Here is a 26,428-nt window from a genome sequence, read left to right on the forward strand (position 1 = left end):
TTTGAGGTAACAATAAAAGAATCGCGACGATTGAACACTAGGTGGCGCTATAACATAAAAAAAACATGAAAAGGGCTGTAACCACCTGACCGTTAGTCCGATTGACTTGAAAATTGGTATGCAGTGTCTTGGTCCAAGGTGCCATGTATGTCTATGAGGACATTGGCGTATCTCAAAAAACATGAATTTGAATTCACGGCCAATGAATTTTGAGCACCTATTAGACAAGGTTAACGGAGGCCGATCGGAACGAAACTCGATGGGCATGTTCGACTCATGGCCCAAGAGGTCTGTAAGAATTTTGAAAGAAATCGGCCACTAGTTGGCGCTAACGAGATTTTTCGGCTCTGCAATCACGTGATGTTGCACATATCCACACAATATGCATATCAGTTGATAGAACTCCTCATGCTGAACAACTTTGCCTCAAGAACTATTGCTGTCAATCAAACAGTTCATTAATTATTCATGAATATGTTAAAAACCTTCTTTTGCAAACTAGTCTTAGGTTTTTTGCCCGATCGGAACCAGACAAGTCTAGGACAATTCTCTGGACTCTCTAGATCAATAATTATCAAAAAAAAGTTGAACTTTTGCATTTGGATGGCTGTAATGGGGTAATTTATAAAATGGGTGTGGCAAAATACACTAAAAAGCCTATAAATCCTAAATGAAAACTCAGAACTTCACAAAAATTGGTGAGCATATGTGACATAACATCATTAACAAGCATGCAAAATGTCATGAAGATCGGACCATAGGTGGCACTATAACTGTTAAAAAGGTTTAAAACCATATATTTCCTATGGTACATTGCCTGTATTGGCTGTAAATGGTCTTTTCCATCTATTATGTCAGTGGTTACATGCTTGCTAAATAAAACTTAATAACTTAAAAACTTAATTGCTTGAACCCCGATAAATGCTGCTTGCAGCTTTAATTTCATTTGCATTTGAAACAACAAACCATTCATAACACCCAGGTAAAAAAAAAGCAAACTGTTTAATGGTGAGCTGATAAACCACTAAACAAATCTACTGTATACAATCATTTCTTAGTGCAGATATTTAGAAACATTTTTTCCTAGATTTACTTGATTATACTAGATACCAGGATTGTAGAGCCTTTTTAACGTAAAATGTTAAATAAAAAAATAAAAAAAAATGCTGTAATGGAAGATCACAATTACAGACACAAAGCAAATACAATTCAATACTAACATGGTGTCGTTTACTTAATAATGCAATGTGTTGATGGGACACTGGTAGACAGAAAGATGTTTTGTACTGTATGTGTGGTTCACTGCACATTCACACTGTTGTCATCAGAAGATACTGGTTGTCGCAATATTTCTATACGGCCAGATGCAAACTAAAATGGGGGAAGATGCCCCCCTCCCTCCTTAACAACAATGTGCATCAACTTTGAAACTCTAAAATATTTAGATATGTTTAACGTGCAGGATTATAATGCATCGGTCTTATTAAGTGAAATATTTATTTCACTTAATAAGACCGATGTATTATAATGCACTGGTTTTCTATTTAGAAATGTTGTAAAATTATTCAAAGAGCTGATGGCCCCTTCCTGGGGGAAACTATGAATGTATAAATTATATCAACCTTATTATTTATGTAATTTTAAAAGTCATAATTATAAAATACTAAATCAACCATTCTATTTAAAATTGAGCATTATTTTTTTGGAATAATTGAATAACTTATGAAAGACAATTTATGGCAGAATCCCAGTTAAAAGAGATTTATCTGAAAGGAAAATTTATTCCATGATTTATATACAGGCTTATGAATATTTACATATTTAATTGACCGTATTTTAATTGAAGATGTCATAATTGTAACACTGAATTCAAATGTAATAATTTCACTCATTTAGGCTATGGGTTTTATTGAAAAGCTTCTGACATGTACAAAGTAATTCATGGAATTATTAAATAAAACCCCATGAATTACAATGAGTATAAATAAATAAATAAAATAATGATAGTGACAACATTCCACTCCGGGTGAATTCAGGGGGGCATCTTACCCCAAAGGTCTAATTTGAACTCTAACCCAATGGTTTTCAACACTGTTCCTTACCTTACTAATATGTACAGTTTCCTAAATTGAATATTAGTGTGACATTATTGTTGAGGATCTCATTCAGGATATTTAAACATCATTTTGATGCAATTCAAAATCACAAATACATAGAATATATGACACTTAAAGAATACACGGCTAATGTAAACGTAGGGGTGATAGCCTGTTACATCCAGTGGTTTTCTGTTCTCACCAATGATAGCTCTTTGTCATCCCAAATTAAAAACAATCACTTTGTTGCATACAATCATAAAAGCATATAATATAGTGGGGCAGGGTGAAGGTAACCCGTTTTTCAAGTTTTTACCTGTAACACATAGCAACACCACTTCACAGCATCACACATGATTCTATTATAATCTAGCAGTCGCTTACACACATAAACTTAAACACCCTAAACACTCCAGACATACAGTTTGTGGTGTAGTCACAAAACTACGGTGACCAGGAGGGGACAAATTTGGTTCACTTAGGTTTGTCCTGGCCATGAGATATGGATTTGTGGGAACCCTTATGGTGATCCACAACATCTTAACATGAGTTGATTCAGTGAATGTGACATACATATTCATTTTATTTGTACTCTTACATCATCCAAAAGCGTCATTGTTATAAAAACGCCCTTGTATGCAATTGTATTGAAATCAGTTGTTAATTTTAACCTTTAACAATAAAGTACCAGCTGACAGGTTTCCCTGTATAGTTTACTAACTGAGAAAGATTATTTTTTTTCTTCGAGAAAAAATAGCATGTACTAGCCTATATATCCATATATATATATATAACCAAATGAATCGATGTTGAAATTTGGGTAAATACCACAGTTCTACAAAGTCTGGTTTTCCTATGGAACTGGGTTACTTTTAAATTGTTGCCGCGGGTTGATTTAAAAAAATAATAATTTAATTAGATTTTCAAAAAAATGATCTCAATATAGGATCTCGTGGCTACTACAAAAGTGAACCAAACATATCCCCTCCCAGTCACCGTATACATTTATGCCAAAGGTTGATTGCTTTTAACAATATTTTTGATGCTATTAACAATATTTTAACTTGCTATATCTGGGAATTCAACAGTAGCCATATTCTCAGAAGCAGCAATATTCAATTAATAGCATTAAAGCACGATAGCATATCTAAAACAACTGGTAAATCTTTTTTTTTTTCTCAAAGCAAGCTAATGTCTATGCCCGTGTTGAAGACAAGCACTAGGTATTGTGTATTCATCCTTTTTGTCATGCTGTAGATTTGTAACAGCCAAGTGCATTACATGATTGACAGTGAATTGAATTGGAAAGTGGATTGAATGCTACAATGGTTTTCAAAACAGACAGCAACACAACACCCACGCATTAACTCAATCATGAATGACAACATGGCATACGGACAATCGCTCAAGCAAGCCAATGATTACAATTGTTGAAAAGAACAATGTTTACAACCTACTTTAGCTTGTGAAGTGTGTCTGCAGTCTTAGAGAAAGCATATGACGCATATTTGCACCACAGGTATTCTTACAATACTTTTACAAATACGCCACAAATATTGCAGTCTCCAAAGAAATGTGCAGTTGTTTACTATGCTTATACTACATATCGCCCTCCCTCAGGCCCTTTGGGACCTCGCTTTGCACTTGCATTGGCATTACTAGACGTGGGGCTGGTAAACTCCTTGGAAGCAGATTTGTTTTTTCCCCTGGGAGAAGGTGCCACAGGGGGCATCTTTAGGATTCCTCCAGGCTCAACAATAGTGTTGATCACTAAGGCAAGACAAAACACAATGGATATAGGGAAAGCCCCAGAATGTGTAGCATACAAGGTCAAAGTTAAAGATCTAGTGCTAATAAACTCACCCTCAAGTTGTCTCTGGACTCGTCGCAGTTCTTGGAGAATAGATGAGATTTCCTGTTTGCAAAGCAAGGAAAATAGATTACAAAATCTCTGAAATGAAAGTCTGGTCTAAGAAATTGCCTTTAATCAGGACAGAATTTACCTTATTAGATGTCTTAAGGACAGGAACCTCATTTTCAGCGTTGATTTTTGCCTCTATTTCCTCCCAGACTTCAGTCTTGTTATGAAACAGAACTCTAAAAGAAACAATATTTGTGGGACTATACAGACAAAACACCTGAGAACTTTGTTTTAAAGAACATCAAAATGCATTTTGTGCTTTTCAAGTCTATTAGCTTTAAATATATCTACTGTTAGCAGGGGGTATTAAGGGAATGGAGATTCTCATCCTAGAGAATATGTGAAAATATGTGTAGTCCTCAATATTTAGACTTGTGTATCTGCTAGAGATTGACTTTGTCAACCTTAGGAGGTCAGTAGTATATCTGTATATTCTAGTGACCTCCTAAGGTTGACAAAGTCAAAGTCAATCTTTAGCTGATACACAAAGTCTAAATATTGAGGACTATACATATTTTAACATATTCTCTAAGATGAGAATCTCTATTCCCTTAATACCCCCTGCTAACAGCTAGCAAGTGGTTTATGGTTATGATGTACCTACAGCCTATTTGACCTTTAAATAGGAATCATACTTCATTTTCTCTGCTAGTTGCTCCGTGTTCTCTCTGATAGCCTGGGAGAGCTGGGAGACTGGGTTCAGCATTAGATTGTCTAGAATTACCTGTGATTAAATTAAGAGTCAAAGGTTAAAATTAAAAATGATGTAATTGTAGTTTATCTATACCGTATCTGAGAGACACTGCCATTGGCTATGAAGGTTGTAACACCCTAAGCAAATGACTAATGGATCAGTTTATTAGTGTAATGAGCAAAGGATTTGACCAAATTTGACCTCTTCACGGTTCCAGGGACGCCGTCTGGAACTGTCATGGTCGTTCATATTTGAGTCCTGGTCTATTGGACTAGTTGAGCCTGGAGGAACCTTTTGATAGTTCAGACTTGCCTCGGGTATATGCTGTACCAGCTGTAGATTAATCAGGGATGGGAAAGCACTAGTAAGAACACATGGACATGACAATGGCAGGTAAAATTTGATGTTAACAGACATACATCTCTGAGCTCAGATTACAATGGAGGCTTCAGAGATACAACTCTGGGAAGATATCTGTATGATCATGGTAATTCAATTGTGAATAGCAAAGGGTTCTATGTTCACAGTCAACATAGTTGGACAGTCTCCTTAAAGTGAACATAACCTGTTTTGTGAACATACAGCCTTAAGATTGAGTTTGGAAGTGAAGTTCCATGCATTAGGGATGCATTAGGGAATAAATCAATTAGAGCAGCAGTTTCAACAACAGGTTTCAAAGGTGGACATCAGACAGCTGTTAGTACATTGATTTTGGACAACACTTGGTGATAATGAGTGATGAACTCAGCACCTGAGGTAACAGGAACCTCTGTAATGATGCATATGGTCTCTGCACAAAAGAGAAAATATACAACAAAACATATGCAAGATTACAAAAAAACCTTGTTCTTTAATCTTAATCCTCTTTGGGGACACAATATAATTATCAGGAGGTGTACCATGCTACTTCACCATGACTTCTTGGTTACAGAACATGCTTGGTTACCTTTGACTTTAGCATTTTATCTACTATGTTTTCTCCTCATTGTGCTAATGAGGAGATTGTAAACATTTGCAGCATGTTCTGCTTCATACTGAAAAGGTAGTGGAATGGGCCAGTGTATATGATGGGATGCCATTTAACCAAGCAAACAAACTTTAGGCCTACCTCCTCTCTGGTCGAGATAGTGGATGCGGGGGTATTTGGCATGGAGCCTGGGGAAGTGGTAGCTCCTAAGCTTGAGGATGTCTGGGAGTCACCATCCCCTGCTACATCATGGATTTCACGTGCAAGAATAGCAAGATCTTTGGCCAGGTCTTGACTCAGCCTAAAGGATATAAGTATTAATTTTGAAATATATATTTAAAAAAAAATCATCAATCATAAATACTTATGCATGCACACACTACCCAATGCATTACCATATTACACCATAACAACAACAACACAAAAACCAAATAACCTGGCAATCTCTGCACTATGAGTAGACCAATTCTGGAAGTGTTCATTCTGAGTGTCGTCTTCTTCCGTTTCCAAAGAGCCACATTTCAGCCTCATTTGAACAGTCTTCTGTGGTGTCTGTGTCTGAGTTGAAGCTGAGGCATGAGAGCGCTTTTGCTTAGAGTTGGATTTGGTCTCAAACTCCTCCTCTGAGGTAGAGGAATAGTCTGAATCCTTTTGTCTACGGTGGGAACCTCAAGTTGTAAATAAAAAAAAATTGGAAGTGAATATTTCTAATCAATGTATCATGTTTGTAATTTGAAACATCAAATATTGTCAGTAATAATGAAAAATGATTCAAAATGTTGAAAAATGTTATGGCACTCCAGTGGTCTTGTCTATATAAACTGTATTTATAGATTCTAAGAGTATTAAACTGACAGATACTCACCAGCTGTGCTACTGTGTTTAACTTGGTTAGAGCGGGTACGAGTGGAGGAGTGTTTCCCTACTGATGCAGTCCCTTTGCCGGAAGCCTGCCTCACTTCACTTGAAGCCCCTTTCCTCGCACTGCTACTCGCCTCTGTAGAATGGTTAGAAATGCCATGCTTGCTTGAGGTGGATTCATTGTCACTTGGAACAGTGAAGGATCTAGTTCGTTTCCGAGGCATAGCAAGAATGTCCAGCCGTGAGAGTTTCTTGCCTTCAGCAGGAGTCTTACTGTGGTCGGAGCTCTGAGACGCACGGTCTGTCTCCGCACCCTCATTGTCTGAGGTCTCACCTAGTCGAGCTCGGCGGAGCATCGAGGCACGGGTTGGTCTTGGGGCTGAAAGGCTATTGGATCGGGTGAGCACCTGAGGGCTTCCTTTGGTCACCTTACTGGGGTCCTCCTTCTGCAGGGGTGCAGTGAGTTTTTTGCGGCTGTTGGGCTGTGAACTTGACTCATAGTCAGAAGCAGCAGCTTCATGCCACAGCTGTTGACCATGCTGATTATCCAAAAGGTCTAAAGAACCATGGTTACCAGCACTGCGACGAAGCTGGAGACGACGACTCATTTCAGATTTACTAGTATTATCTGCAGAAGCATGATTTCTGCGTTTTTCTGATAGTCGTTCACGTGCTGTAGGTTGCCGTGCTTTGTCTTTTGCAGTTAAACCGGAAGATGATTTCTCCTTACGCTGGTCACTTGCAGATGTACGCTTCTTAGGTGCAGTGACAGGAGCATTTTTACTGCTAACCATGCTTACAGTACTGGCAGTATCAACATCTGAATCACCAGACAGGGAGTCCTCTTGTGCAGGAGAGCTTCCTGTTTTTGAGCGTTGACTAGATCCAGGTAACTTCTCTTCTGGTGATGCCAATGATTTCTCTGCTTCCTTATGAAAGGGAAATGTATCTTGGACAGTTTCCTCTGTATCCAAGCATCTCAAAGCAGGATGACTAGAGATATGTGGTAGTTTCTTGACTTGAATGTTGTCACTTGGCCTATCTTTGGTAAAACTCTCCTGTCGAACAAATGAGGTTGAGGTCTCTTTGGTGGGCACCACATCCCTGTTATGTGCCTGAAGGTTCGGGGCTGACGAGTTGGGCTTCACTGGACGCCTAGACTCATGACCACTCAAATGTCGTATCAAGACAGTAGTTGGAGGTATTTTGGGAGAGCAGTCTCTCTCTGGCTGTGAAAGAATTGGACTTTTGGATGCATCTGACTTGGATGAACCATCTTCAGAACCAATATAAAATGAGGTGGGTTTGGGAGTGGGTGGTGGCTTCTCTCTTAACCCTCTAGAATGGTTTACATTTTCAGAAGGTGAGGGTATTGAAGTTCCTCTCTTTTCTTGGCTCCTTCCACTCCTATCAAGGATGGAGCTGTCATCTGAACGGCTGGTGTCACTCAGACTGTCTGGGTCCACATCGTCTTGGACACGTAGCCTCTGATTACAGTCCTGCTGCTGTGGTGCTCTAGAACCTTTCTCCGGTGGTTCATGGTCCACGTTAGTTTCATGCCGGATCAAGATACTAGGGGTTGTGTTCTCCAGTTTTTCTCCTGGTGGAACCTGAGGAAGTAGTCGTCTGGTCCTGAAACCTTGACTGCCATCTGATTCCGAGATATCCAAGCATTGACTTAATGTCACTCTATCATCTTCGAAATCAAAAGAGTGAAAATAGTTATTATTTTGTTGGCTATTCATAATGAAATCAAAATTTGTATTGCCAACTTGTTCAAACACAACTTGTGATTTTCAATGAAAATACCTCTCTCTGCAGGCCCATTTTTGGGTGGAATTCCCATAGATCCTTGTGTAGATCCAGGATCACTATAAGCGTCTGCTAGGCTGGCCCAGCATGAGACCCATTTAGGCTCTCCTACACCAGGATGTGCCTAAATCACGAAGGGCAACAACTATCAATCATAATTGCATTAATTGTTCACTATTTACTGACACCGTTAGGGTGACATTTAGCAATGAAGGAGAGTACTGTTGTCGAAGCAGTACATAATTGCAATACCTGCAGTGATTTGACTTGGTCCCCACCATGGCCCTGTGATGATGTCGACATTATATCAGCTGCCATACCGTGGCTATGACTAAAGAATAGTTGCACATCTTTACCATCATCAATCACAGGCCTATAAACTCCAAGAGTCTGACCACTGTATTCTGGTGCATCTAAAACACCAAACACCTGTGAAATGAGAACAAATATGATTTACTATGTTTCTCAAACACTACTCAAACATTTTCAGATCACATTGGTCAAACAGGCGGTGCACCCCAAATTCACACCAGAAGTTGAAACACATATTTATATTTCGGACAACTCAAACATTGAACTCAATAAATGCTTTGAAAGTGCCAAAGAGCCACAATTTTTCACTCTTACCATTCAACTTACCAATCACTTACTTATAGAATTTTACACCAATTGTAATATAGAAACTACATATCTCTTTCTCAAGAAAAAGAAAAAAAAAGGCTTTGTCACCTGGTCAATCATACTTCTAGCTTCCTCCACTTCCTTATCTTGTGACTCTGTCTCAATTGTGTAGGTACCAGCATCACTCAGACTGTCCTCCTCCTCAGTTCGTGTCACCCTTGAGCCCTTAGTTTCAACACCACTAGCTAATAGTGGTGAAAACGGGGGCACAGATGACCCAGCTGAGCAGACTGGGGAGGCACTAGAAACTGGAACCCTTCCAGGGGCTTCCGAAGGGACCGAGACAGGGGAGGATATTGGAAGAAGAGACTGGGATAATGCAGGTAGTTGAGAAGGAGAAGATGGGTACGACAGAGATGAGGGTCCAGAGGGCTCTGCTGGGGAGGGTAAAAGAGTGTGTGATGGGGACATCATCACAGGTGGGGCAGACAAGGGAGGTGGGGACGTTTTTCCTGTATCCTTCAAGAACTCTGCAGTAAATTCTTGAGCAAGATTGGACTTCTTGCCCACACTCCCAAAAGGCTTAATGGTGATAGCTGGTGAAGAGCGAGAAGAGGTCCCTAATAAAGATGTGCTGGTCCCATTGTCTTCTGTCTTCTCTCTCTTCAGTGAGCTTGATCGCTGTGAACCACCATGGCTTGAACCTTTCAGTGGAACAGTGATTTGCTGTGTTGGAGGAACATGCCCATGCACAGAGGCTGGCCTTTCCCCATGAGCCAGGCCTTTGCGTCTCTCTAGTTTGGCCTTCAATGCAGAGTATGAGTCAGCATGCGCAGAGTTGTGGGTAAAGGACTGTGACCGCTTCTTTCTGGGATTATCATCAAAAAACTCAATAATGAAGGCTTGCTGGGTGTGAGGCTCAGGGGGAATGGGCTTAACCTCTGTCTGGTGAAGGGAGGAGGCTTCTTGTACAGGATGAGCCTCACTTTCATCAAGAACACCTTGATGGGGTTTGTGTGGTGAGACTGACTGAGGATGATGAGTTTTTTGCATTGAGACAGACGGCTGGGACAGAACTGATTCTGATGGTTCAGATGGCTTAGACTGCGCTGACTGGTGTGACTGTACTGATGATTGTGATTGCATGGAATGATGTGATTTGCTGCGTTTTCCATTCAGCACAGGATCTTCTGAATCACTCTGGGTTCCATCATCATGATGGTGTCCTATTAGGATTGCAAATATAGTGTATATTATGGCTGTCAATCTAATTCGAAAAAAAAAAATTTTTAATAAAAATTCATGCAGTTAATCATTCCTCATAGCCTGCATGTCAATTCTATAATAATTTGTTTTACTAAAATCATGACAATCAAAGCTTGAAGTTTGTTTTTACGAAGACTACAGCCAGCTTGCCTCGTCTAGACCTACTAAGAGCAGGCACAGCCACAGAAAGAGTAACAATGTATTCACATAGGATGCATGTATATACATATTTTAGAACATTTTGTATCAGTGTGAGTCTAACAGAAGGAAGTGCAAGATGTCTCTTACCTTTGAGTGTCCGAATATGCATTGCTAAGTCACTCTTAGTGCTGTACACATCCTCGCAGGGTGGCCGCCTGCACATCATGCTGACATCACTCTGCACAAGCCAATCTGCCACCTTGCTCTCAGCTGACAGAACCTCAGTGGGTGTGGCTGCCAGAGAATTACTGGGCTGTAGCTGCTTGCTACGCTGACGAGAGGAGAACTTGGTCACGTGATCCTTGATTTTAATCTTGCCTGGCATGCAGTCATCAAACTCAATAGTAAAAGAAGCATGACTTTGGACAACTGGAGGTGTAGAAATCAGAGAAACATTGGTGTCTTTGGTTGGGATGTCAATCAAATCCGTCGTTGGGGACTTGGGTTGCATATGGAACTCCTTTGTTGGAATTTCAAAATAGCTGGGCTCTCGATGGTACAGGTAGGTTGACTTGGGCTGGCCGTCACGGATCTCTTGAACAGAGACGTTAAATTCATCCTCAGCTATCTCCTTTGTGATCTCTGTCAACAGACACCCACACCAAACTATGAATATGGTAATAAGACAAATGTCCATATTAAAAACTCATGAAAGTGGCCATAAGGGAGGACAAGTGCTTACCTGAATGATTATCCCCTGACCTTTGTACTCCCTTGTTCCCAGAGTCCTCCTCACCCCACCATGATGGCTGTCCATACAATGGTGTTGGCCGGGGTACAGGGGACTCTGAAGGGGAACACATGTAAACACAGGAAGAGAAAGAGAGATGATGAGTTGGTTATCGTTACATCCCAGGGTGTTCTAATATCATTTGTTGTGAGAAAATATTTGCATTCCCTGTGTTGTGCTCTGTTTCTCTCCCTCACTTGCTCACTCAAGTTAATTACCATCAGCTGGAACTCATTGTGAGCATGCCTGAGACTGAGCAGAGGAGTATAAATGGTGCACTCACAGAAGCCAGTGCTGTAGATCATTCTAGTGATGGGAAGTTCGGATCATTTTACTGACTCTCTTGTTCGATCTCGTTCATCAAAATGAACAAAACTTTTTTCGAGTCATTTCGTTCATTTAAGGGGCTTTAAATGAATTTCCAATTTCCCTGAACACATCCACCTATCCAATCTTGATCATATTCTGAATTAAGAAATCATTATAATGCAGTCAAAAATAATTTACAGGGAACATAAATAATTACTTTACCTTCCGAGTCTTTCGTTCATTTGTCACGTGACAAACGTAATGAACGACTCATCACCAGAACATTGCGTCCACCCCAGCCTTAGACTGGAAATTGTCTGTGTGTGTGTGCACGCATGCTGAATGAGCACTAGTGCTTACCTTTGAGTTAGGAGTGGGACCTATGCTCATTTGCTGTGTGGCAACAAGAGTTACCAGTTTATCCTTGTGAGGGTAACTGGAAGGTATTGTAACATTGACTTTTTACCTGTGGGTAACTAAAAGGTATTGTGAAAGCAGGTATTAATTAAATTTTCTGTTGGTAATTAAAAGGTATTGTATCACTTCTTATTAGCTCTGTTTACTTGTTTATGTTTATCTGGGAAATGCAGGGAGAGGGTGCTTTTTTATTATTATTTTGTGTATATTTTTCTCCTGTTTTAGGTTCGAGAGAAAGCTCAGGGAAGTTTGTTGTTGATTTTCATCTTTGTTTTTGTGCAGGGTAGGTAGCTCCCTTAAACCTTAGTTAGCTTCTGTTCTGTTTGTTATTTTAGACCATCCTGAAGATTTATTCCCATCTTTTGATAAGCTTTTTGATATACAAAGGAAATAAAAGGACACAACTTTAAGGAAAAGTAAAAGTATGTTTTCACTCTGAGACTGAGACTGAAGTGTGTTCTCCAAGTATTTTTACGTCTCAACGTTACTTTTTATTATATAAAGCTCATTTCTATTATATATTCTAACATATTAGCCATATGACCTGAAACAAGTTTTCTTGTGTCAAGTCAAGTCACCTTTATTTATATAGCGCTTTTTACAATACAGATTGATTCAAAGCAGCTTTACAGAGATAACAGGAAAATAATGCAACAAAGTTTGTTTCGGCTGTACAACAGATCTAGAAGAAAATAGTGTCATAATCCAGCTTAAGTAAGTTCAGTGATGGTTAATTTTTGTTATAAAAAGTTATTAATTTAGTTCATTTATAGTCGCTCTGGAGAAAACAGTGATGTCATCGCCCAGCTCAGTTCAGTTCTCACATAATGGTGTCAATGCAGGTAGATCAGATTGTGAAAATTGAATGTCCAGTATACAGGTGTCTATTTTAAGTGTCTATATTACACAATAATATAATTGTTAACCACTTACATATGATTAACAAAAACTAATACATCATATTAAATGTTGCCCATTAGTGTTACTCTTTGCATACTCACTTTACTATGCATTATTTCAAAAGTTGTGATTATTATTATTTCAATATTTTATCTAAAAACCCAAACAACCCTCATGTTGATTTTTTTATTTCAGTTTCTTTGTATTATTTGTAATAAAAATAGATATTACATATATAGAAACACTAGTGATGTCAGACTTTTAGACACCACTGTATGTATATAGATTTAATGAGCTTTTCAGCACTCTACGAGTTGAGCGGTCCATGAGCCATGTGGTGCCAACAGATGCTCATTGATGTATGTGTCAATGCAGTGCCAGCAGCTGGACTAAGGCAAAAGGATTATCTTTCGTATGCGTCACCTGACCAAAAGCTCGACTAGGAGGGGTTTACAAACAAACCAGGCCACCGTATACAGATAAACAGAGATTAACACATGCTGTAGATAAGAGACATGATCTTGTTGTTAGATACCCTCTGTACTACATGTTGCAAAGCATTTTTTAAAATTCTTTTTATCACTCTGTCTTTTTCTCCTGACTTTGGTCATTCTTCATCACTCTCACCTGTGAGACTCTTGCGTTCAGAACGCTCTAATTTGGTCCTTTCTTCCTGCAGGTTCTGTTGCTTCCCCTCTACAGATTTTATGTCCATCTGCAGCTGACTGGTGTACTTCTCATGCTGACACAGCAGGGGATAGTCCACCAAAATATTAAATGTATAAAACATTCATCATTATTTGTATATGCTTCAGATAGAACATAAAAAAGACACACACTCACAAACATGTAGAACCATACCTTGAGGGCCTCTTCAGGGACTTTATGTTGACTCTTCTCGAGAATATACACATGTGAATGTGCTCTTCATGTTAAGTCAGTACATTACAATTTAGATGTATATAAATCTTCTGAATACCTGTACCTTAAGCAGACAGGAATTTAAATCATGGTAACACAGTCTCTCCAAAAGGTTGTACAGAGAATGCTCAAGAAATTAGACAACAGACAACAAACTGCCTCAACCAAATTTAAAGTGTCATGCTTTGGCATGCATAGAAAAGCTAATCAGGTAAAGGATATCATATCCAAAACGAACAATGTCTGACAGCTTGAGGGTTATGTATGTTTGGTCTGGAATTCTCAAGTCATTCACAAAGGTCTGAAATGAGAGAAGAAAAACAAATTATGTATATGTGCCTGAGATATTGGAATGCCACAGCGAACGAAGGCAGGTTATTAGGGAAAATGCTTTTGTTTCAGAAAACAATGTGCTTTAACTTCAATCTGAAAGAAAAAAAAAAAAATTATATTTACAGTAATTCATTTAGCAGATTATTTTTTATCTAAAGTGATAAATAAGGAACATGATCATCACAAGAAATAAGTCAAGATTTAACAATATTCATAGTAACCTACAGAATCTACTTTTGTGTTCCGCAAAAGAAAGAGTTTCAGAACGATATGTGAGTGTGAATGCACTGTAAAAAGTGAACATGCAGTTATTGCTTTAAGGAGGTATTTCTACCTGATTCTACCTACGAAGTCCAATTTTGATATAACCTATACTTCAATCAGGTTTATGTACTATAAAACAAGGGAATGCTGTTTTAAATTAATTGAGTTACATTGACCCAATATACAATTTCCATTAAAGCTCAGGATAGACATATTCATCACATGTGCACCTGCTCTTTGCTAATCGGCAGATTTTGTTTCAATGAGAAATTGTGATTTGGGGATATTAAACATATTAGGTTGTATTAAAGTGAAAATCACAACCGACAGCGCTACTCTTCACCACAATGGTAACAACAACAATAACAGAAACTTCTCAAAATGTCCAACAATGTTAAACATTAACAAACTACCAACATCTTTCCCTTTGCTGTAAAACACATAAAATAACACTTAATACCTTGAATTTGAATTTACTCTCCTAACGCAGCAAGGCATGCTGGGAACTACAGATCAACTACCCAAGGCTGTGTTTCTCAAAAGCATCGTGAGCTAAGTTGATCGTAGAGACCATTGGTGGCAAAGGCTCTATGCTCTACAATCAGTGGATCTAGAGTTCCCAGCATGCTTTGCATGCTTTGGCTGCAATAGGAGAGTAAATTTAGGTATTCAATGTGTTATTTTATGTGTTTTTCAGTGAAGGGAAAGATGTTGGTAGTTTATGTTATGTTGGACATTTATAGGAGTTTCTGTTACTGAATGTTGCGGTTACCATTGTGCTGAAGAGTAGTGCTTGTGTTCAGGCTGTGGGCACTCATAGATTAATGTTTGTTGTACTTAGAGATTCATTATGTACGTATTGTATAATGATAAACATCAGTGTTAATCCAACTGAACTAAGTTATTTATAAACATGTCTTCAATTAAATTAGTTTAATTTACATACAAAGTTTGTCTTTGCTTCAGTGTTGTGATGTATTTCCAAGTGAAATGGAATATTTAATAGAGAGGGTGTTTATTTTAGCGCACCTCCTCTCCATCCCTCGCTCATAGCAGACTGATGGTTGGAGGGGAGTGAGTGGTTAAGGATATTCAACCCAAGCTGTCAAACTGACATCATCAGAGAAGGAACGCCGTTCCAGAGCGGAAACACCACGACAAACTAATTTTTTTTCTGTGTATTAACTTGCACAGATTGTACATGTTCATCACAAGATTAGTAATAGTAGTGCGCCAACAAAGTAAATAGTGTCAATTTTGATTTCATGACGACTTTAAGAAAGTTTCCTATCCTAACACATTTGTCATTGGGACTGGGTCTGATTCAAGGGTTAATTAATTCTCTCTGTACTGCAGTGACGACACCAGCAATAACTTTAAGCTTTTAAGTCTGCAACAGCACCATAGTGACATTAAGTCTGTTACTTCTGTCCATTTTATTTTTAAAACCAAGGGGAAAGAGAATACAGATTGTCTTTCACAGATAATGTCACAGTAGTCTGTTAAAATGCACTCATGTTTTTATGACAGTAAAAGTCCCTGTTGCCTTTTGTTTAAAAGCTTACCCCATTTAAACTACCAAGATCCTTGACAAGGTGCTCATCTGTGGCAGGGTTATAGTTGATAACAGCATGCTGTTTATCCACACTCCGAGACTAAAGGTGAAAAAGACATCTATATTAGCCATCTTGATGACTCTTCACACTTTTTCACTCCACCCAAACAATACTCTCATACATGTTTGAGGCCTCCCACCTAATTCAGCTGGAAAGGTAGTGCTCTTTTAGCAAAGTAAACATAAGTTGGATCTTTAAAATCTTTAAACAGGTCCCACATTTCTGCTCTATGAATCTTACCTGTGTGGCTTGCAAGTACTTAATCTCAAAATATGGTTTTCTCTCATTCATGGAACACAAAAGAGGGATTTTTTTTTTTTTTTTTTTTTTTGTCCTGGCTGCAACAACTCGATCTAATTTCAAGATCAAACTTTCAATTATGATCAGCAAAGCCAAATCTGTTTACCCCGCCCTTTGCTCACTGATTATATAATCAAGTCAAGAAATGGCTTGAATGGCAGGTTACATGTTTACTGGTACACGGTAAAAACCTCTTGTAGTTGTAGTTAATGACATAAAAATAGTAGATTCACTCTACAAATAACGACTGACCATTAGTGACGACACCTTTTTTTTATATGGTATGTGTACAAAGGTTGTTGAAATCTGAAATTGCTTGCAATCTTTAAAACTCCAGTCATGGAGAACCAGTGTCCTGCTTGAGTTTTTGCTCTAACCAAACACACCAGGACAAGCTAAGGATTTCAAAATTGCTTGCAAATCACAGAGTTGAAGAGCCCTGGTCTTCAGCATTTCATGCACCTGACAGCAATGACATACTCTTTACTTTTTACACTTTTTTGGATTCAGTGACAGTCAGCCAGAATTTGACGCATACGAGTTCCCAAATGTGCATGAAAGGAACTACAGTACTAGTCTTTAAACAACAGCAACTTTCAATTTTGAATTTTTATTATTAAAAATTGTATTAATGAAAGATTAATACCTGCTGTTAACAAGCACTGAAGTAAATATAAACACAAGAACTACAACTGACTTCCAGCCACAGCCTTGATGGAAGTAAGAATTAACAGAGGTTTAGAAGTTGATGATTTATTAAGTTTAGTTTAAGGTCACCATGATGGAGATCATTGTTTGCTTTAGTTGGGCTCTTAACCCTTGACTTTTTTGCAACAGTTTTCCTTTGGCTGTTGTATTTGAGTGTTTATAAATCACATTTGTTATGGCACAAAATCCAAAAGAAAATATAATCATGTGTTGATTGATGATTACAATCATTGTTTAGTGACCTGCTTGGGTTAGTTAATTAGTATACTTATTAATTAAACAAGCGAGACATTATTAATGTTATTCAAAACTGTTATTCTACAACATAAGAGACAGCAGTTTTATGGCAAGTGGGTAAAATAAAAACAATTTACAAACAATTTGTACTCAAAACATTTTCACTGATGGCATTGTTAAGACTCACACAGACATCAAGAATCAGTATATGAATCTCAACAATGGTGACCATTAAAAAATTCCTATTATACTATATGGCTTCAGAAGATTTGCAGAACAATACAAAATAGCTGCATGTGTCTCAAGCTCAAATATGTTGTTGCTGTTATAGTAGCAAGTTTTCTATGAAAGCTCCTTTCTTGCCAAGAAAAAAAGGTAATTGCGACTTTTTATCTAACAATTCTGTCATTTTTTTCACGGAATTGCAAGATATAAATTTAAAATATCTTATAGTATATGGTATATTGTAAGATTATATCTCACAATTCTGACTTTTTTATCACACAATGGAATTTATATTTCAATTCTGACTTTTTTCTCAATTGCGAGTTAAGTCCAATTCTGAGGAAACTAATGTTTTATCTTGCAATTCTGACTTTATAACAATTTTGTTTATATCTTGCAATTCTGAGAAAAAGAAAGAAATGGTAGCTTGTTTCTGCCACTGAATAAAAAAATACAAAAAGCAATTGCGACTTTTAATCTCACAATTCTGACTTTTTTCTCTCGCAATGATGGCAATAATGGCAAGGAAAGTTTCCATTTTTCCTTTATCTTTTATCCACATGTTTTTTTGAATTGACTCTAAATAAGTTAAGAATTTGCTAAGGCATGTTACATATAAAAAAAATTATGCACATTTGATCTTTTTTGCTTTCTTGATAATGGTTGAGCAAGCAACACATTTTACTCCAGACTTTGTGGGATCCCATTAAACAGATCAAAACTGATATGTTGACTCATTTTGATGCAACAATAGTCTGAGCAGTATTCAGATTTGTTTTATTTTTTTTATTGCATGAATATAATTATATAACAACCTATTTAAGACTCATTTTTACATCTGAGGCATTAAAATATTTAATGCAAACTTTATTATAATCTACTTTTTTTAACATTGTTAAAAAAACTGACCCTTGTTCTGTTAGGACCACTATCGTCAAATACGATTGGCAGTTGCATACAGTTTGGATTGGCGGTATGGTTCTATTCTGGGCAAGAACTCCCTGTGCATCCATGCAGCCTAGCATGGATAAGAGCAGAGAGAGCAGCAATAACCCCCCTTAGGTTAAACAGAACAGAACCAACATGAATGTATTGCAGATTTCACTAATTCAAGATTTTAAAGTACAACATAATTCGAGAATTTTCAAATGCATAATTCAAGGGGAATCAGAATGCCATACTGACTGACGAGAGGAGGAGCTGGGGATGGAGGAGGGTAATTTGCTCCTGAGAAACGCGATAGCTGCTGATAATACTGAAGGAGCTTATATATGTATACAGTGATAAGCGTTGTATTCCTATAGGTAAACGTGGATCAGCTGAGAGTCAGCTGATGCGAGCTTGACTAACGTGACCTGCCAGAACTGACGCTACGCTTAATTTATCCACTTCAGGAAGTGAGCACTGGGTTTCGGCTCACACCAATGGACCATTACTGACACAAGCTCATAAATCTGTTCTCCCAACAACAGTACTTCAACATGACACAGCACAAAATACTACAGCTGTAGTGCTAGCTTTGTAGACCATTTCAGCTATTTCTTCCAGAAGATGTTAAAATAACTACAGATAGTATAGATGTTCAAATTCAAAATTGAACATATTATTTTGAAGAATTATATGTAATTATTAAGTACAATCTTCAAATGATTTTCATGTATGAAAACTTAAACATGCTTGTGTTCAGCCATGAACCCTACCTGCAGCATGAGCTCGCAGTCCTCCCGTCCAACAAAGATCATTTCCCGTGGGAGACGGTGACGAGTACCAGAGCTGCTGACCAGGAACCATGATGTCACACTCATCTTTGTTGCTCAAAGAAACCCCTTTGCATCCTGTAAAAGATTGTTTCTTGAGAAGAAATACAGGTTTTATGTAATATTTTAATACAAGAAGGAGAAAACTGTTAATTGTACAGTATGTTACTGTAAAAATACCATGCACTAAATTGAAACTCATTTAATTTGCAGGAAATCGACTGCCTTAAATTGACCAATAAATTGACCAGTATATACCTGTTTTTTAACTTGCAGTTTGTTACTATTAAAATACATTTGGTGGGTGTGTCTTTTTATTTTACACTATTAACCCTTTCAACCCAACAGGAAAATCCTGTTGTTTCCACACTACAAAGAGTAAAGTAATAATTGAATGAATATGTAAGTGATTGTTGAACATTAATGAGGAACACCAGCTGTTAACAAGCAGAATCACTGAAGGAAAGAGGAACAACAAGAACTACAACTTACTTCCAGCCATTACACATTATTATACTTATTAATTGTTTCTGTCATACATCTACAGAAGTTCTTATTGAGACAAAAATTACTTCATCGGATTATCTTTCTTTACAACAAATTATGTTTTAATAAACACTACTACAAAGACCACAAACTCAACTAAAAGCCAAAAGTCAAACTGCCCAACTAAAGCAAACACTGATCACCGTAATGGTGACCATACATTTTCAATAAAATCTTTTCAATCTTAACCTCTGTTGATTCTCAAAAATAACTTCTGCTGAGATCTTGAAAAACTACAGCTAAAGTTCTAGCAACAATCATTTACAATGAAGAATTTTTTTAGCCACATCATGCACATAAAAAAACAACATATACTCCGATATCAAAAATCAACACATGAATCTCAACAATGGTGGCAATAAAAAACCCAGTATTCATGCTGCAGTGCATGCTGGTTTTATGCTCTACACTGTAAAAAAACAAAATCCAAATTTCCATAAAATAACAGAATTTTTGATGCTCATTTTCTTACATTTTTAATTGTACTCAAAACTCTGTAAAATTACAAATAATATCTAAAATAAAAATTCAGCTGTTATTTTAGGTATTGTGACATTAATGACAAATTGCAGTAATTCACATTTTTTATACAGAAAATTTACTGTATTTGTTCTGTTTTCTTAAATTACATAAAAATGTATGTAAAATTATAAATATAATCTGTAATTAAACAGTAACAAAACAGTTAAATGATAAAATGGTCGAATGACTGGCAGCCCAAAAAAAAAAAAAAAAACCTGAAAAAAATATTTAAAAAAAAGGGTAAAATGACTGGCAGCTACGGCTGCCAAACAAAAAAAACAAAACATAAAATTAAAGTATAATATTGGTTGTACAGTGCAAAAGACCTTAACAGAAATTTGATGTCACCATGATGGAGGTCAGTGTTTGCTTTAGTTGGGCTCATGACCCTTGAACTGTTAACTATAGATTTTCTCTGGTTGTATTAACTGTGTTTTTGATGCACATTTGTCATGACAAAAAATAAATAAATCCAGGAAAAAAGGTCATCAGATGGTGTTGATTACTTAATTGATGATGTTAGTCATAATGTGACCTGATTCACTAATGTGACTGATTTTTTTTTACATGATGGTATGGCATCAGTATTATGATGACATAAAAATTATATATATATATATATATATATATATATATATATATATATATATATATATATATATATATATAAATATAAAAGAAAGTGTTTTGAGCTGGGTTAAAATTAACAACTAATAATAAATGACTATGACTTAATCAGATATTAAACTTAAGGTGGTATCAATAAACTAAAAAGTGAACAAAATCATCTGATATGAGTTTCTATTTGATAACAAATATGTATTAGAGACACACAGTTGAAGCAACCAGAGAAAAACTAAAGTTAAAACTGAAGGTTCAAGAGCCCAACTAAAGCAAGCACTTATTACCATAATGGTGGCATCAAACTTTATTATTTTCAATAAAACATCAACATCTAAACCTCTGTTAATTCTCAATAAGAACGTCAGTATGAAAGAAATAAAGTATGGATTGTAATAAGTGAAGATGCTGAGATCTTGAGAGAACTGTTAGCGTTTAATGTTCTGTTGGGATTTAAAGTGTTTCTGTATCGTGTGTTTTGTGTCACCATTGTGCTGAAGATTAGAGCCTGTGCTGTCAGTTCAGGATGAGCAGAGATGAGCAGAACTGATGATTTGCTGCATGTTGCTTTATTTAAAAGATAGTAACTGTGTAGTTGTTGATTCAGTGACGTGTAGTCGCAATAAATCATGCATGTAATTACCTACAAGAGATTCGCTTTTTACAGGGAATGTGTTTGTTAGTACAAATTCAGGAAATATAGCCTATGTAAAATAATTGTGTTTCTGTTAAAAAGTTGAATAAAGATTTTTGTAAAAGTCTTTTGCACTTTACTTAAATTAGGATATTTTACATTCATTTTGCGGTTTTTGTATGGTAGCCAGTGCTGACAGTCATTTCTTTTTTTTTTTTCAATGAAGGTGTTTGATTGTAATAATTCAGGAAATAGCTGTAAAATAATTTAGGGGAAATTTCTGTAAAAGTTTTTTGCACTTTATTTAAATTAGGATATTTTACTTTATTTTTACGGTTTTTGTTTGGCAGCCGAAGCTGACAGTCATTGACCGATTTTTTTAAGATTTAATTTTTTACTGTGTACTGGAACCCAGCCAGTGTTGTGCCTGAACGCGTTCATTGAACGATAGTGAACGTGGGTGAACGTGAACTGAACGTACTCTATTACTGCCTGATGAACGTTACTGTGAACTCGTTCATTCTGGTGTCTGTGAACGCCACGCTCTCTCAGTTTAACTTCGTTCAATAGGATGCCAGATTTTTATAGAGCATTCCAGGCGAAAACCCGGCAAAAACACACCGTAAACCGGGCCTTAATATGTAGCGGGGAAAAAAAAAAACAATCTGGCAACACCAGCCACCAGTGTCTACTGACTCTTGTTCGATCTCGTTCATCAAAATGAACAAATCTTTTTTCGAGTCATTTCGTTCATTTAAGGGGCTTTAAATGTTATACTATTAACTGACAAATTCCAAGGACACATCCACCTACGCAATATTGATCATATTCTGAATTAATAAATCATTATAATGCAGTCAAAAATCGTTTACAGGGAACATAAATAATTTCTTTACCTTCCGAGTCTTTCGTTCGTTTGTCACGTGACAGACGCAATGAATGGATCGTTCATGAACGACTCATCACTTACGTTACAAATCAAAACAAAAAGCTGCAAGAAGGCGTCGTATGATGATAATTTAAACGAGTTTTATGACAAGGTCGGTGAGGATGGGAAAAATCTGACGCATAGCTTCAGTGTTAAAACTGATAAAATAATTGTCTGTGGTTCTATATGGGCTGTGGCAATCATTTAGAAAAACAATCTCGCAGCAACATGGAAAATAGAACTATGAACTAGTTCATTTTTGGAACTGTGAACTTAGTTCAAAATTTTGAGTATGAACTATGAACTGAACTAGTTCATTTTAAAATTTGTGAACTGAACTTTGAACTAGCTCATGTAGAAAGTGAACTTTCCCAACACTGAACCCAGCATGCATTGCGACATGAAACTTTTGATTGTCACCATTGTTGAGATTCATGTTTTGATTGTTGATGTCTGTATATGTCTAAGTCATGCAGAATGATTTATGCACAAAGTTATTTCAATAGCCTTCAAAATAAGTGATTGTTGGATCTCATGCTGTAAATTATAGATGTTATAATCAATAACATCAACACCAATGGTTTGCGCGTGCAACAGCAATGTTTGCGCGTGGAGGGCGCCCTCATTGGGCGTGACGTCACGCAGGGCTCACCGGTAGGCTGCTGCAGTTGCCGCAGGTCAGCCAATGAGCACGCTGATACAGCCTGCTATGGTCTGCTGGCTGCCGCACTGCGTTGACAATAAATACAAAATTTAATTTTTGGCTTCAGATCTCGAGAAAAGATGACTTTACCCGTAGCGTAAGCAAACTTGCGCAATACGAGAGAACCTCTTCTAGAGAGAACCGAGGTTATGTTAGGTAACCGAGTACGTTTGCAGGTATGCAGATAGCGCTTTTATTTCTAAATATTTACAAACTTGCTTACCATGTCAACTGTCTTCTGTTCCGATTCTCAAATACGTGTAAGTAAGTTTTGTTGTTTAAAAATTCTTATAAATGATCTTGATCCGTAACGGTGGATGGGCACCACCATGTTTGTTTGGGCCGCAGTTCAGAGATTCCTGTCCAGGCCCGGCGTCAAGGGGGGGCTTGGGGGGGCTTGGCCCCCCCTAAGATGATCTCAAGCCCCCCTTGCGGTGATCTGAATGATGATTATTTGACTGAGCGTTCATGCAGGGTTCGCCTAAACACTTTATGAATACACGCAAATCTAAAATGGGTTGGTCTGAAGTAGCTTCATTATTCATAGGTGTGGTTTGGGCGTAACGTGAAATAAACCAATCAGAGCGACATCTCACATTCCCTTTAAGAGCAGGACAAGATTTGTCAGGCGCGCGCCAGGAGCGGTTCACAGCCGAGGAGACCGACGTTCTCGTCAGGGACGTTGAGGATGGAGAAACACACCCAAATTAACTTTGGTTAAACAGGCGTATGATAATTTGGGTAAATGTGTAAGCTAGATGTATGCTTTTATAATAAACTGTTTATCTATCTATCTATCTATCTATCTATCTATCTATCTATCTATCTATCTATCTATCTATCTATCGTAATAATGTAGGCTATGATTTGCAAAAATGAAACCTGCTGCGTCTGTGTGTAGATGAGAGAATCAAAGTGTACGCACGTTGTGCACACGCTACATTGATTATGGCCAAGCATGCCCTTAAAATAGCATATGAATAACATGTGCAACACCACTGACTTTAGACTAGTTTTTTTCGGTCAGTGGCAGAATTGTTTTCTAAACCTGCAAAATAGCATGAGGGAACGTTTGCGCCGGAACACGCCTCCTCTTTGCGCTGAAAAGTCCGCTGTGCGCGGGTGCAAAATAGGAATGATACATGCGTCGGTATACAAAGTCAATTGCGCTGGGTGCAAGATAGGGCCCATTGTCTGTTACAATTATTATTATGAGGCTACTTTTATTATCAAATCAATATTACAATTAATATTACAATTAGAATTCGCCCCGCAATAATTTCATAGCGCATCACTGCATAACCGACGTGCAGCGATGAAGATGTTATATTAGTCCTCATTTTAAAAACAACGTGTTTAACACGAAATAATTCTCATTTTTTTCACCATGGGCCACAAGAGAAATATTAAGAAAATAAATTAAGGTTAGGCTATATCAGAACATGTTGAGTAGATTCAGCTCTCATCGGTCAGTTTTTACTTTCACTTTCTATAGTGAATAATTTAATGGGATTTGATAGTACTTCTTCACCGACATAACTCTCGCGCAAAGTGCTCGCCTTCATGGTTTAAAACGCAAATATTTCCAATATTGCGACGTGACGTTTTTCTTTTTCAACAATTGCGCAGAATGATGGACAACAATCACATTTCGCGCACGTCTTATCCCGTTAAAAATGTTTGCTGATCCAGTAAAAATCTGTTTATTTAAATTATTTTTAGTGGTATCAAATTAAATATGTTCACAATAATATACCATGGTCATATTATTAGTGCATTGCATTATAAGTATCAGTTAATAAATTCAAATGGAAGATGATCCATTTAAAGCAGTCGCTTCTGGCAAATGAAATGCATTAACTTAAGTTTTAATTTAGTGCATGGTATTTTTTTTAAGGTAATTCATGTACCTATACCCTAACACAGAACTATAGACATAATGGGTTCTTGTTTTAACTGAAGTTCGGTTTCCTCAAAATGGAAGCTTAACAGTTGCACATTTACTGACAGTTTTAATACGTTATTAGATAAGACAGCTGTCTAGACATATTACATCGAAATAACAGCCAGTTTTTCAGATTTTATTTGAAATGTAGGAAATGTAGATAAATAAACAGCAGATAAAACGTTTGTTTTTTTTTAAAGATATTTTTAAAATGTGCCAAAGACCTATATGTAAGAAGCTATGATATTTCAGCAGGCCTGCAGATAATACATCTTTCATCTGTTCGTCTCAAAGGGACGATGCTATCAATTATTCATATCATACACACGCAATTTTCATGCTATTAGTGGACAATACGATTCAGCATGCACGCATAGTTCTTGTATTTTATGTCACATTTGCATTAAATCGGGCCTGTCTGCTCCATGCGATCAGACAGTGAGTCTGAGCAGCAATGGGTTGGTGATGGAGGATCAGCAGCCGTCGCAAGAGAGACGCCTTCTGCTGCCTTATTTCACTCTCTCCTCCACAATTACATCAGACATCAATGTTACATCAGTATACGTCAACCAAATCCACGAATTTACAGATATTGAGCCATATTGATTATGGTAGAATTAAGACATCTCCGATCTGAATTTATTTAATTCAAGCGCATATCAAACTCTCGTGTACATGAATCGTTATGAGGTAGCAAAACATGAACGTTTCTGTTTGTGAAATAAATACATCTAGTGCGCATCTGCCCTTTCATCCACAGCCTCTGATGACACTGAATATCTCCGACCTTACCTACTCGACTCCAGATGCGCTGATCTCTCCCAGATAAACGAATCAAACGTCTTCTTCTTGCTTTCCCTAATGTGATAGGCGCATCCCGGCTGCACCGTTATTGTGTGAAATCCAGTTTAAAGGTCGTGGATTCTCATCAGTGTTTTGGTTCCATGTAGACAACACCCTCTCCCGTTAGACACGGATCATGCTATCATGGCATCTGCGTCCAGCGCCGCCACCGGTGCATGTGTACAGCAGAGACTGCAACACCAGCGCCTGAACAACCGCGCACTCGCGTGGGGGATCAATATAAATATAAAGCTGGTCGTGCTTATTGGCAGCTATTAAAGAAAATGTGCATTCATTCCAAACACTTTATAGCTAACTACAAATTTGATAAATTTTCAACATATTCTTTTTTTTTCAGTCTATATTTCACCACAAATATGAATTTTCTATTGATTTATTTTGTAAGGTATTACCGAAAATGTAGGCTATAACACTAATAATTTTACAGGTTGATGCAGGCAAAGGACAGATTTAAAGGAAAAGTTAAAATTAAAATTCTGTCATTGCACCCTCAAGTTTTTCCAAACCTG

The 26,428-nt window shown here is 37.4% G+C and overlaps 1 protein-coding gene across 4 annotated transcripts; it reads right to left on the reverse strand.

Annotated features, from left to right (window-relative positions):
• Positions 1-990: 990 nt before the first annotated feature.
• Positions 991-26,152, reverse strand: cep170bb (centrosomal protein 170Bb). Of its 4 annotated transcripts, none has more exons than XM_079888960.1 (20): positions 25,848-26,152; positions 19,100-19,234; positions 15,879-15,968; positions 13,937-14,017; positions 13,657-13,713; positions 13,423-13,537; positions 11,122-11,226; positions 10,527-11,045; positions 9,081-10,198; positions 8,604-8,780; positions 8,349-8,475; positions 6,544-8,235; positions 6,115-6,346; positions 5,820-5,979; positions 5,463-5,501; positions 4,913-5,044; positions 4,653-4,741; positions 4,100-4,193; positions 3,960-4,011; positions 991-3,866 (listed from the first exon to the last, which is right to left on the reverse strand). In XM_079888960.1, exons 2-20 carry the CDS (start codon positions 19,202-19,204, stop codon positions 3,691-3,693), a joined length of 5,160 nt encoding a protein of 1,719 aa, XP_079745086.1. In that variant the 5' UTR covers positions 19,205-19,234; positions 25,848-26,152; the 3' UTR covers positions 991-3,690. The 4 variants fall into 4 exon arrangements, with proteins under 4 accessions (XP_079745086.1, XP_079745087.1, XP_079745085.1 ...); XM_079888961.1 differs by having other exon boundaries at positions 10,527-11,021; positions 19,100-19,250; XM_079888959.1 differs by having other exon boundaries at positions 19,100-19,250.
• Between the last annotated feature and the right edge of the window lie 276 nt (positions 26,153-26,428).

The sequence above is a fragment of the Squalius cephalus genome (genome assembly GCF_949319135.1).
Source record: "Squalius cephalus genome assembly, chromosome: 12".
NCBI classification, from domain to species: Eukaryota; Metazoa; Chordata; class Actinopteri; order Cypriniformes; family Leuciscidae; genus Squalius; species Squalius cephalus.